General features: G+C 53.0%; 2 protein-coding genes across 5 annotated transcripts; both read right to left on the bottom strand.

The window, feature by feature from the left end:
* Positions 1-3047: 3047 nt before the first annotated feature.
* HOXA5 (homeobox A5) lies at positions 3048-6678 on the bottom strand. 2 transcript variants are annotated; one of them, XR_011651306.1, is made up of 3 exons: positions 5999-6678; positions 4703-5014; positions 3048-3116 (listed from the first exon to the last, which is right to left on the bottom strand). XR_011651306.1 is itself a non-coding variant. In XM_071221646.1 (2 exons), exons 1-2 carry the CDS (start codon positions 6558-6560, stop codon positions 4764-4766), a joined length of 813 nt encoding a protein of 270 aa, XP_071077747.1. In that variant the 5' UTR covers positions 6561-6678; the 3' UTR covers positions 4477-4763. The 2 variants fall into 2 exon arrangements, 1 of the variants encoding a protein (XP_071077747.1); XM_071221646.1 differs by lacking the exon at positions 3048-3116 and having other exon boundaries at positions 4477-5014.
* Positions 4884-13284, bottom strand: HOXA6 (homeobox A6). Of its 3 annotated transcripts, none has more exons than XM_053926632.1 (3): positions 10291-11508; positions 8584-8862; positions 4884-5014 (listed from the first exon to the last, which is right to left on the bottom strand). In XM_053926632.1, exons 1-2 carry the CDS (start codon positions 10730-10732, stop codon positions 8603-8605), a joined length of 702 nt encoding a protein of 233 aa, XP_053782607.1. In that variant the 5' UTR covers positions 10733-11508; the 3' UTR covers positions 4884-5014; positions 8584-8602. The 3 variants fall into 3 exon arrangements, with proteins under 3 accessions (XP_053782607.1, XP_045053291.1, XP_024418765.1); XM_045197356.2 differs by lacking the exon at positions 4884-5014 and adding an exon at positions 11521-13284 and having other exon boundaries at positions 6821-8862; positions 10291-10552; XM_024562997.3 differs by lacking the exon at positions 4884-5014 and having other exon boundaries at positions 6821-8862.
* Positions 13285-13299: the final 15 nt, after the last annotated feature.

Genomic DNA, 13299 nt, shown 5'->3' with positions numbered 1-13299 from the left:
TTTTAAGCTAAAAGGATTGTTTCCCTCTTTAAGAGCCCATCTTTCAGGATGTAATTTGCTCTCCCCTCACTAATTGTTTGGATATAATACTCTTCACATTTCAACACAAGAACATGACTCCGTTTCTGGTAGAAAATTCTGTCTTGCTCTCCCAGAGCTGCCAACAATGAAGCAGAGGAAAGAGCAGAAGAAAAGGAATCTTGGCATAATGTTGTGAAATTAGACCATGGAAACCCTAACAAACCCCTAAGTGAGTGTGACCAGAAGCTTCCTATTATATTTATAGTTCAGGAAATATTGTCTCTCTGGCTTGTGGAAACAAACAGGGCCCTGCCCATTGCGGACACCTTCCTCCTTTTACAAGACAAGAAACCCAGACACACTTCTGCCACCGGCTGAGGCTGGATGTCTTCCTAAAGCCCTCAAATACCTAAAAGAAAAAGGTATTTTCTTTTTAAGTAAGTTTCTCTGCAGCAACAACCTAAAAGAATGCATAAGAAGAAAAAAACTTCACTACAAAACGAGCAGATAACCAGCCATCCTCTTTACTATATTTCCTATGAAAATAGGAAGAAATTACAAAATTCCTCCAGGAATGCTCACACAGGTCTGACTGGATGCTGTATTTTTTAAAAAGTCATTTAACTCCATGTGAGTTGGCCTTCTCCTTAAACTCTAAAGTTTTATGAAGACTACAACAGACAGAAATAAGCAAGCTGACAGTATTTATAGCCTCTAATTCTTTTAAATCATGGGAAAGTTTCCCTATATTGTGGGATGCTGGATATGGGTCCAACAGCCTTCCTGCCCATTCCCACACCCAGGGTGGGATGTGGCCACAGAGGTGATAGTGGCCGATTCCTCCAGGCAAAGTTACTCAAGTGAACCTGCCAGCAGCTCTGTAACTCTTCTTTCTGCTACTAATTTTAGTCACCAAGAAATTACTCAAGCAAGATCACCAAATGAGCCACTGCAATAAAATCTTCACCCAGGATTTTCCAATAGAGAACCCCAAACTCAGAGCAGCAAAACGAAGACTCCAGAATTCTTACAGACACTTAAAATAATCAAAGAGAACCCAAAGAGAGGTTCTATTTTGGTTTCCACCCGGAGGCAGACACATTTTCCTGAGTGCTGAAATAGCAATGCTCACTTTAACAGGTTACAAAAAATGACTTCAGGGACTTGCCTTGCCACTCACGATTCAAGCAAAGTGGGAATTGTGGGAGGGTTTCAATTTTTAGACAACTTCCCGGCTTTTGCTTTTTGGACCTCTGACTTTGGGGACATCTGTTGGACTAATGTTGAGTGTAAGTGGCCTCTGTACAATAAAGTATGTTGAAATTCCAAATCTCTACTTTAAATTTTTTCACTGTAAGCACTTAGTATTTATCTTTACCAATTCACACTTGCAGAACACTACCCAGTTCCTAAGCAGAAAGGCTTTTGGAAACAGAAGACCCCATTTTTTGTTTGTTTGTTTCATTTCTAAGTTGGAGAGTTTGGGTTAATTCCTCAGACAGGATAGGGGGAAATCTGCTAGGTCCCTTGTGGGTACGCATCCAGAGAAATAACCCAGGATAGGCCACAGGGTTCCCAGTCACCCCTTTGCCATAGAAGAATGTGGGGGTTGGGGCCAGAGGGGGTGGCTGAGGCCAAGCTGGAATTGTACCCAGGAAAAATTTATTTTACCTTACTTCACCCGTTGGTGCAATATTGAGGACTGTTTTGGAAATCATAGATTATGTAAATTTCCTGGGATCAAACAGAAGGAGCAGCTAACAAAAGAAAGGCGGAAATCTCCTACTGACAAACGACCAATTTCTTCCCTCAACTACCCTTTATGACGTGTCAGGGAAAACAATCTAATGGCTCTGGGGACTTTTAAGTTGGGTATTGAAGACACCTCGATTTCCCCCCAAACTTTAGGGCACAGTTTGGAGGAATTCCTCCTGTATGTTGAGGGGGAGTAAATTTCTCTAATCTTTAGTGTTACCTTGGGGGACGCCTAAGTTGCCTTTTGAGGGTCCTGTGCATAGATGCTCTAACTCTACAAAAGAGGAGAGGAAAAGGAAAGAAGAGAGTGAGAAGAAAGGCAAGGCGGAAGAAAAGAAGGCGCTTTAACTCCTTTCATTTAGCCTGGGGATTCAAAGACTAAAGTTAAATCCGGCCATAAAGTTTATTGCTTCAGACTCACAGGCGGGTGAGAACAGTCCCACCGAACTAAAAAGAACGTGCAGGCCAGCAAGGTTCAGGGCCTGGTCCCGGGCGCAAGGGAGGGGGCGGACAGCCCTCCCCGCAGGTGGGGTTCCCGCGGCTCCCGGAGTCTGGGGCTCGGCCTGGCAACCCAGGGGCCCAGCCTGGAGGTGCGGCCCGCGCCTCGCCGACCTCTGCCACCCTCCGGCTCTCGCGAGCCAGCCTGAAACCCGGCCCCGAAGGCAGCTGCCTCAATTCAGTGCTGCCAAATGAGCCAGGCCTGCGAAGACATATTGCCACCGCCCCACAAGGAATCCCGCCAGAGCCCGCCGCGGCCCAGCCCGGGCCTCTCTTTCACACTCCCAAGCTCCGCGCGGCCCTCCGCGCCCGCAGCCCGCGCCCCACTGTCTCCCAGCCCCCACCCCAGGGCTCCGAGACCCCCGAAGAGCCGAGGCCCGCCAGCCCGGAATGGGGGGCAGCCCTGCCAAGCCGCCCCACGCAGGCCCATTCGCACACAAAAATCATCTTTTTTGCACGCCGGCGAAAGCAGCGGAAGTCATTAACAGCCGCGGTGGTGCAGCAATTAAAGTTGGGCCTGGGGACGCGGCGCGGCCGCGGGCGCTGGGCGCAGCGGCGACTCCGCAGGGCAGGCCCCTGGCGCTCCCGGGGGGGCAGAGGGAGAGTCTGCGCCCCGCTTTTGAATTTAGAGGCAACCTCAGAGTTACTGAACCAGACAGAGAAAGAGAGAGAGAAAGACCCGGGCAGAAAGTTTTTAGAGTCCAAATAAACTGGAAAGCGCTCAGGGGGCGAGCTTACCTTAACTCGGAGGGAGCCATTTTTCAGAGAGTTTTGAGAACTTGTGGTTTGGACACTTCTGCACCTAAAATTGACAATTTGAATGGCCAAGCGGCACACGTAGCCTGCAAAAGAGTCAAATGGAGTCCAGCGTCAGTGAGATTATATGTTATGTGGTATATAATGTTGGATGTCAACTCCCCAAAACCATAAAACTTACTTTAATGGCCCCACGTGACGTTTTATAGCCAGTGAGCCGATCTGTCTGTGCTATGGATGATTTTACGATCTAATTCATAGACAAAACCCTATTCATTTGGCACCCAAATGTCATATAGCCGGAACTGGGGCTTATAAAGTTTACTGTTTTATAACTTTTAAAAGGAAAGACGGCATCAGTGTAAGCAGTCGGTAAATGTGCAAATCTCTAGTTGCGCTTTAGCTGCTCTGAGGAGTTTCTCAATCGAGCTAGGATGGGGTAAGTACCTTCCATTTGTAGCAAATTAATCGTAGCAAAAGAAGCCAACTGGGTTCAGGGTGAGGACTGGGAAGGGGTGCCTGGGTGGGTTAAGGGCAGAGGGTTTGGGGGCCACAGCTGGACATAGCAGCCTCTTGACAGAGAGAGTGGAGGCCCAGGATGGCCTTAGCAAGCAGGCAGCCTCTGTGTGGGCCCTGTGGGCTGCTAACAAAGCCCTGGGATTTTCCTTCCCTTCTCTCTCTTCCTCTTTTCACCCAGCAAGTTCAACTTGGTTTCCTCAGAGATGGGCAGGTTGGATTCAAGCTTTGGAAGCACCTACAGCCTTTCCGCCTTCTGCCCTGAACTTTCTGAAAGGTCAGAGTTAGGGAGACTGCGGGTCAGGGCGTGGGTCTGAGGTGTCCTTGCGTAGTCAGGCTGCTCAGGTAGTCTCAGACTCACCGCTTCCAGGACTGGACAGACATAAGGAAGAGCAAAAAGAGCCGCTCACTATTTGGCACAAACCAGACCAAGAGAACTTACAATAGAAAGTTTATTTTTTTTGTTTCCAGTCAGTATTTTTCCTTAAAAACAAATACAAAAAAAAAAAAAAAAAAGCTGATCACAGTTTGCTTAAACAGCCAGACTTGGACAATATTTGTAACTTTGTTCACAAAAACATACATCACTGAAGCTGCGCTTATAAGAGCCACTTCCAGAGTTCGTGCAAAGGGTCCTACAAAGGCACGCAGGGACACACCGCTCAGAGTCACAGTTTTCGTCACAGAGTCACTAGTCACTACACGTCAAACAAGTTAAGTTGTGTCTCATCAAGTCACCTCTACAACAGCATTAATTACACAAGGAATATAGGTAGTTTGAATAAAAATATCTTTAACAGCTTGGAGCTATTGAGACAGGAACACTTCCACTCACATGCACAGTTAAACAACTGGAGTGCAACACACAACATTGGCACTAAACGGGGTCGAAGGGGGACTTTTTTGTGTGTTTTTTTATCTTTTCTTTTCTGTTATAGTTACTTCAAGTAACACAGCTTGCTTCATATAAATAAGTTAAAACATCTATTTTTTTTTTCAAGACAAAGCCATTCAGGACAAAGAGATGAACAGAAAGCAGATCTACTTATACAGGCGCTATAATGGCAATAAACAGGCTCATGATTAAAAGATGAATCAGGGCAACGAGAACAGGGCTTCTTCACAGAAGGAACACAAGGGAGTTTCAGAAAGTCACCTTAGTACTGACACTACGCAGGATCCGCTAATACTGCTCAGTACTTTAAACGCTCAAATACTCAGGGGCGGAAGGCCCCTCCCGCCGCCGCCATGCTCATGCTTTTCAGCTTATTATCTTTTTTCCACTTCATTCTCCGGTTTTGGAACCAGATTTTAATTTGTCTCTCGGAGAGGCAAAGAGCATGTGCTATTTCAATCCTTCTTCGGCGGGTCAGGTAGCGGTTGAAGTGGAACTCCTTCTCCAGCTCCAAGGTCTGGTAGCGCGTGTAGGCCGTCCGGGCCCTTTTGCCTTCCGGGCCGCCTATGTTGTCTGCAACAGAAAAGTCAGCGGTTTAGCCACCAACTCCTGAGCTCCTGGCCACCAAAGTCGGCCAGCTGGACGAGTCAGGGTCCTGAGCAAGGTACTGGGGAGAAAAGCTCAACAAGTCTTTCCTCCTCGACCGCCCAGCCCTCCCGAATTTCCTTCCCTCTTCCTTTCTACAGAGAAAACAATACAATTTGGACTCTGGGAACAATCGGCCCATCCGAGGCTGGAGACGCGACCCGGAGGATCGCCCAGCTTTCCCCCGGCCCTCTCCAGCCCTCTGGACCTGCCCCTGGCGCCCCGAGGCGGGGGCACAGCCCTTCCAGGCTGCCCACCACTCAGAAAGCCACGAAAGCAAGGCCCTTTTCTGAGCGCCCAAGCGGCCTCCAGGTTACCCTCCCTTAAAGTTCCAGCCCCAAGAGCCGTCGCCTGTTCCAGCCTGCACGCTTGGGGCGCCTGCTTTCTTTTTCTTCCCTTTCCTTTCCTGCTCTTCCTCCTGCCCCCAAACTCCAGAATCCCGCCGGCTCTCGCCTGGATTATTCCACCCCCACCCCCCAAGCCCTTTTTCGGGGACTCTAATTAGTAACGCTGTTTCCCCAGCGTAGCCCTCCTCATAAATTATCCGTCCTGACAAGCCCGATTCACAGCCCCTACTGCCATCCTCTACCTCTCTGCGCCCTGCTTGGCTGGTCTGACCCAGGAGCGCGTTCCGAGGCGCTGGGGTTCGACAAGGGTTTTATCCTTTTCCCCCTTTCACCGTCTAAACTTGCCTACCCATTGGCCCTTTCCCCCACACACTTGCAAGCCAGGGCTCTGCAAAGAACGGAAGGAGGGTGGAGGAAGGCAGGGAAGGAAACCAGCGGAGAGAGGCTCCACAGGGCTGGGAGAGGCGAGACCAGGAGGGAGACGGGGAGAGGGCGTTAAAGGAGAGAAGAGGACCGAGAGCCGCGCCGCCGCTGCCGCGTGGGTTTAGAAAAAGGCTGGCTTTACCATGACTTATGTGTAGCTTGCGCATCCAAGGGTAGATCTGGGGTTGGGCAGGCGGCGCCGGGCTCGGCTCGCTCTGCGCGCTCGCCTGCTCGCTGCTGGCGGGGGCGTCCTCCTCGGCTCCGGACGCCGTGCCAACCCCCTCTCTGTTGCTGATGTGGGTGCTGCCGGCGTTGGCCGAGGCGCTGCTGGAGTTGCCCAGGGAGTTTTTCCCGCCGTGGTGGCTGTCGCTGCCGGGCGAGGGGGCCACGGCGGAGCAGGGCAGCGGGTCGGGCGGAGGCGAGTGCGTGGACGTGGCCGGCTGGCTGTACCTGGGCTCGGCAGGCGCCGCGCTGGCGCCGGCCGCGTAGCTGCGGGCGCGCTCCCCGGAGCCAAAGTGGCCGGAGCCCGAGCGGCCGACGCTGAGATCCATGCCATTGTAGCCGTAGCCGTACCTGCCGGAGTGCATGCTCGCCGAGTCCCTGAATTGCTCGCTCACGGAACTATGATCTCCATAATTATGCAACTGGTAGTCCGGGCCATTTGGATAGCGACCGCAAAATGAGTTTACAAAATAAGAGCTCATTTGTTTTTTGATATGTGTGCTTGATTTGTGGCTCGCGGTCGTTTGTGCGTCTATAGCACCCTTGCACAATTTATGATGAATTATGGAAATGACTGGGACATGTACTTGGTTCCCTCCTACGTAGGCACCCAAATATGGGGTACGACTTCGAATCACGTGCTTTTGTTGTCCAGTCGTAAATCCTGCCTGATGACCTCTAGAGGTAAACTCGTGCACTAATGGGGGAGTTGGGTGGAGGCGAGAGGGGTGGCGCGCGCGCCCCAGGCGCGTGCCCGCCGCCCGCCGCCGCCGTTCAGTCGGACTCGAGCGCCACCCGCTGGAAGCAGGATGTATCGCTCCGCTTCCGACCCGGGGCTGCAAGGGCCGGGGTCGAATTGAGGTTACAGCCCATTATAGCAAAATTATTGCATTTCCCTCGCAGTTCCATTAGGATGTACCAATTGTGAGGCCGTCAGCTGCCGATCGCGTGCCCGGCGAGGATGCAGAGGACTGGGGGGGAGATGGTGACTTGGATTTTATCTACAACAACTTTATTTCCCCGCTGTGCAGCCCCTCTTATTTTTGTGTGGAGGTTGGGGCCGGTTCTGCCCGTCGTGCCGGCAGTTCTGAAATTTGAAAATACAGATATCACCTTCGGGGAAGGAGGGGAGGCCATTTAACCAATTGGAGAAATAAATCCTGCCCACAGCAGCAGCTACAATTACGGCTCTGTTTTTGCGAGCGCATGAGGGACGGTGTCCCTGCCGCTCTTAAATGACAGGCGTCTATTAAGGATATCTTTTGTGTAGTGTTTCTCCGAGGCGAGGTCAAATTCCATACACTTTTATAACCAGATTCGATTTTTCTTTTGAGTAAATACAGTTTTCGTGTCATTAGTTTCCTATTTGATTTGCTGTAAATATCCAGCCTGGAGAATCTTCGGCACTGGGTCCTTTTCCTGGAGCCAGCCGGGCCCCAAGTCGGAGGGTTCTCGGTGAACCCAGCGAGTGGGCCCAGGCTCCCCGCAGCCACAGAATCTTCTTGGGGGCTGGGGATCGTGGACCGAGTTATCAGGGTCTTGCTTAGACCTCCAGGAGTAAAATACCGGCGTTAATGGAAGCATTTCGTGGCAGTGCCTAGTATCTCCGTAGTTATTTTCCTGGGGTCTGAAAGATGAAAGTAAATCACAAATATAGCCGAAAGGCATGGGAGGGTTTCCCCGCTGGAGGCCCGGCGTAGCAGGCGCCCCTGGCACGCTTGGAAACCGTGATACTTGCCGCTCCCATGACCCCGCACCCCCTTCTTAGGTCCTGAAAGCTGCTACGGTGGCAGCGCCAGCACTGTCGGAGGCGGGGAGCCGGAATCCAGAGCCCAGAGCCTACGGGAGCCCAGGCGCTCCTAGGCTGTAAAGTTCCGCCCGTGCCCAGGTTGACTGGGCTCGGCTGAGGCTGCTTGCTTCTCTTCCACGGACGGTTGCACGCGGGGCCGAGAGACTAGGCTCTCTCGGGGCCCCCTTTGTTCCTCAAGCTTCTTCCTGGCTGGAGGCGGCCTGGGAGGCGGCCTGGGAGGCGACCGCAGCTCCAGGGCCCCAAGCTCTAGGCCCCCTCTTTGCAGTGGCCGGAGTTGATTTGATGGTGCCCTTCGGGACTTGGTGGCGAGAAACCGAGGTCAAAACGCCCAGACACCAAAAGCGGCTCGGTCCTGGGGTTCTTCCCTCTCCAGCAACCCTGCGTCCCGAGCTCAGGGGCGCGCAGAGGCTCTAGCACAAGAGCCGGGGGCGAATTTGGGGCTCACCCCGGGATCCGGAGAGGGCTTGGGCAGCCTTGGAGAGCAGGGCTGTGCGTGCAGCGCGCCCCACTCCACCGCTGGGATTGACTGTGTGTGTGTATGTGTTTTCTTTCGTAAGAAATAAGTGCTCAGGCGTTTGCAAAGCTCCGGGCTCCCCTGAAGCTGCGTAAGCCCCCCGAATGGTAGCAGGCGGGGAGAAAAGTTGGGGAGCAGGCGAAGGCAAGGGAGCAAAGCCGAGGGAGGTTGCGGTACTGGCCTGGTCCCTGCCCAGGCGTCTACTCGCCCGCCTTTGCCTCAGCTTCCTCCCCGCTGGGCTGTGTGGAATTGATGAGTTTATTTTCCTTTTTCCACTTCATGCGGCGGTTCTGGAACCAGATCTTGATCTGGCGCTCCGTGAGGCAGAGCGCGTTGGCGATCTCGATGCGGCGGCGCCGGGTCAGGTAGCGGTTGAAGTGGAACTCCTTCTCCAGCTCCAGCGTCTGGTAGCGCGTGTAGGTCTGGCGGCCTCGGCGCCCGTGACTCCCGTACACAGCACCTGCAGGCAGAAATGGCCAGACGCTGGTGAGCCAGAATCCAGGCAGCCGAGCCAGTCGACCCCGTACCCCGCACCCCGCTCCCCTGGCCTCTGGGCTGGAAACCACCCGCCTCCACCCCAGCCTCTCCCATACGTCTTGGGCCAAAAGCCGGCTGGATGGGAGAAGATTATTTCACACCGAGATGTTTGCCACCTAAAACTACTTGGGGTTGGAAGTTATTGTTTTTGAAAAATCTTGTCTGTAAGAATACCATTACAAGCAAAGCACTATAATGAGCATTCTTAATTCTGGATACCTAGGTCTTGTTTCTTGTGAGTGTGGTGTATGTATGTCTGGGGATGGGGGTGTGGAACCCTATGAGTAGGGTAGACGCTCTAAACCCACAAAGGGATTTTTGTGAAGATGTTACTGTGGCCAGACATCTCAGGACTCAAAGCGCTTTTGGGGAGATTAAAAATGGTAAATCTTCTTAAGTCTTTGCAAATTCCCCCAAATTGTATGGCCCTTCTGAGAAACACAGAGCTTCCTTGAAAAAAAAAAAAGAAAAAAACTAGAAACTAGTGGGTTTTAAAGCAAAAACACTGTAAATTTTAAAATCTGCATTAGGCACTGTCCTGCTCCAAGCATTCCCTGTGGAGTGTTTGGAAACTCGGGGCAAAGAGATGGAGCTATGGGCCATCTGTGGTTCCTGGAAACGTAGGACTACGATGAGCTACCTGTTCTGGTGCCAAAGGGGCCCATAGGTTGGGGTTCCCCCCAAGCTGGGCGTCTGAGACCCAAGCAGGGCCTCAGAAGGAGGCAGAAGTTGGCTGCAAGTGAGCAGTTAAATGAAGGGGGAGGAGGGGAGGGAGGAGAGGGAAGAAATACTGAGGTTGGGGATGTGGCCCTCCAAGGCTTTGGGGTGACCCTGGAAGAGGCCAAATAAGGGCCTCTAGCTATGGGAATTTCTGAAAGGCAGAACGGAGAGGGGGATGGGAGGTGAGGGGGGGTTATCAGTGATGGGTGCAGAAGGCCATCGGGCTTGGGAATCTGAGCAGGGTGTCATCAGGGTGCAGTGTGAGCAGGAACTCCCTCCCACCCAGCCGGGCTCTCTCTTCAGGTTGCCCTTGTTCCCAGTCTCACATAGCATGACAATGACCCCCCCACACACACACACGCACACGCACACATGATCCCCTAAGGTGTCACCTTACACAGACACTAGTGTCCTGCCTTCACTCTGCCACGGTTTGATTGCACCATTGGGAATGGGATGGGGTTTTTTAATATCTTTTTTTTTTTAAGCCAAAGAAACTTTGTTCATTCTTTCTTTCTATTTCCTCTGTCGACTTTCTATGTCTCTTCCTTCCTCTTTCCTTGCCTCCTTCCCCCTCTCCCTCCACTCTCTTGGGGGGGGGGGTGCTTGCTGCTGCCGGGAAATGCCTTACCAGCGCAGGAGTTCATCCGCTGCATCCAGGGGTAAACAGGACTCGTGTACTTCCGGTCGGTGCCTTCGTCATGGAGGGTTTTGCCCGGCACGCTGCTGCTGTCGGGTTTGTACTGTGCTTCGGGAGGAAAGTGCAGGTAGTCCCCGGGGCCCCTCTGCTTGCCACTGCCCGAGGGCGAGGCGCCACTGAGGTCCTTATCAGAATAGAAGCACGAGGCCCCGTACTCGTAGGACGCCCGGTTGCAGGCCAGGACCGAGTTGGACTGTTGGTAGAAACAAGGTGAGGTGTACGTCTTGTCCGGGAGGCTCGACGCCCCGTACGAAGCCGGGAAGGGCCTCAGCGCGTCATAGCCGGCCGGGTAGAGGGGCAGCTGGCCCAAGAAGGAGTCCTGGCCGCTGGGCAGGCTCCCGGGGAAAGTGGGATTCACAAAATAAGAACTCATTTGCGCGCCCCTCTGCAGGACTGTGATTTGTTGTGTATTAGTACATCTGGCTATAACTATTAGTAGTCATCGAACTGGTTTGTTTCTGGATGGCCGAACGCCAAAAGCGACAGCAGCAAATCGCACCAGCTGACGCGGCGGCGGCCAATGGGAGCGAGCGCCGGAGCCCGCTCCCCGGGGACCGCGGCGACCGAGGCAGCAAAGTTACAAACAGCCCCCAGCCCGTCCGCCCGCCGCCCGCCGCCCGCCCGGCAGATTAATGGGCGCGCACAGCCGGCCGGCCCGTCTCCCTTTCCGAACGCCAGCGGCGGGCACTGCCCGGACGGGAGTGTGGGGATCGGGCTGGGGTTGGGGCAGTGCTCCCGGGCCGCCGCCAGGCCCCACCAGGCCCGCTCTTTCCTCCTCCCCTTTCTGCCTTCTTGGATTTTGCTGGGTTTTCTCTCCAAACAGGAAACCTGACAGCCCCGCGCCCAGAGGGGCGGTGACGGGGATGGCTTTGCGCTCAGTGTCCTGCCCTCCTGGCAGGGCCTGAGTTTGCCCCTCCCCCTGCACTCCTCTGCCCGTGGGTGCGGTTCCGGAGCCGGAGAAGGGCTCCGAGAAACCAGGCCCCAGCTCCTTGCTCCGCACTCCTGCGCCTTAGGAACGGGTGCACCCCCCTCCTTTTCTCCTTCCCCACTCCCATCGAGTGCCTAGGCCTGCCAGCCGCCGAAGGCGGAAGGCTCACCTGGAGCCGACCAGGACGCGGCCAAAGGTACTCTCGTACTCCGCCAGCCCCTCCTCCCACGTACAACAGATCTTTGAGTCCCGACTCCCTCCGCTCCAATGGCCAGCGACCGCCTGGCCTCAAAGCACCTCCACCTCCACAAGCTGTGCATCCCCGTTCCGCCTTTGAAACCAGGAACCGATAGGCCAGAAACCGCTGGTTTCTACAGGAGAGGGACCTACAGAGGAATGGCCTTGAGACTGAGCTCTGAACCCAGCTGCGGGACCTGCTCCCATCGTGCAGAGCCCGGGGAATCGCCCTCCAACCCCTGGACCTCCCAGAACTGAGACAGATCGAGATAGAGAATCTGTCTTCGTTCCAGAGGTGCGGACGCCTCAGGGTCTCTGGCCCAACCGGTCATAGAGGGCAGTTCGCCTGGGCCCAAGTCTGCGGGTAATTGATGTGCTTAGTGTCTGGGGAGCCCCACGCCGGGCACCGTCTTGGGCTATGTCCTCTTTCCTGCCTCGCCTGGGACTGGTCAGTGGCCTGCCCCGGAGAGTCGCTCCAGAACGGGGCCCAGTGGTCTCAGCAGCTCCAGGAATCGTCTGAATTGCTTTTACCGCAGTCCTGGGCCTGGCCTTCCCCAAACAGGACCCGAAAAGCCTGTCCTGGGGGGCTCTCTCTTGCCTGAGAGGTGTGCCTTGGAGAGAGTTGACTTGCACAGCGCAGGGATCAATCTCGTTCTGTAAAATGTGGTATCTTTCCAAGGGCATCTTTACGACTGTATTTTGGGGGCTTGTAAAACCCCTTGAATTAGCTTTAAAATCCTCAATTCTGTGAAGACTGAAGAAAGACTATTTATATAATTTGGTTGAATTTCCGGAGGGTGTTTATAAGCTCTGTAAAACTCTGGCAAATGCAGAAAATGGGGTTCAGGACTTGTGGGGGTGGCCATGGACCCCGAGGAATCTGGAAATGGTTTCCTTAATCTCTTCCTTGCTTTTCGATCCCCCACCCCCGCCCTCACCTCCCCTCAAAAGGAACAAAAATGGAAAAGAACTGGGCTGAGGCCAGTTAGGTGCACAGAGCGTCCGGTACACCCTTGAAAGCGGCTGTTCCCACCCCTGGAGGCTGTGCCTAGAAGCCTTCTGGTTGCGCCCCAGTCAGCCCAGCTGGGAAAGTTTCTCCTTTGCATATATGAAAATGGGCCTGGCAGGAAAGGGTAGAATTTTATATTTCCCTGGCATTTCTTCAGGGAAAGGATCTGATAGATGAAAATAAAAACTCAAGAGTCAATACATTTCAAGGGAATTATTTTTTAAAAGCTATGTTCCAAGAAAATCATGTTGAGTTATTTGTTAAACAAGACCATGAGATGACAGTGATTTCAAGCAAGTTATCACATAAGACGGAAAAACACCGTTTGGAGATGTTAACAAATGGTTACATTTATAATTTCTTCTCCACTCCCCCAGGTCACACACGGTGTTGGGGTTGCTGGCAGTTTACTGCTGTTATTATTATTTGTGATATTTTGACCTGGATTCTCAATCTACTAATATTCCCAGCCAACAAGATAATTTGATTTCTCAGCTGAGAGCCAAAAAACATTATGTTTCTAGTTTCTATAGGCACTAAGATGGAAAATATATTAAATTGAAATCCATACATGTTAGCCAAGGCTGGTAAATATCATGTTGGCAGCCACCCAAATTTATTTCTCCAACCAGCGAATATATATATATATACACACACAGAATACTCAGGCAAGAATATGAGCCACAGACAGTGGAGGGGTCCTTTCCTGGGATGGTGAGAACGGTCACCAGGGCTCTCCTCGGTCAAAGCCACACAGAAAGTCCAC

The sequence above is a fragment of the Desmodus rotundus genome, chromosome 6, assembly GCF_022682495.2.
Source record: "Desmodus rotundus isolate HL8 chromosome 6, HLdesRot8A.1, whole genome shotgun sequence".
NCBI lineage: Eukaryota > Metazoa > Chordata > Mammalia > Chiroptera > Phyllostomidae > Desmodus > Desmodus rotundus.
The sequence above is the reverse complement of the archived record's forward strand: the minus strand, read 5'-3'. Positions and strand labels throughout refer to the sequence as shown.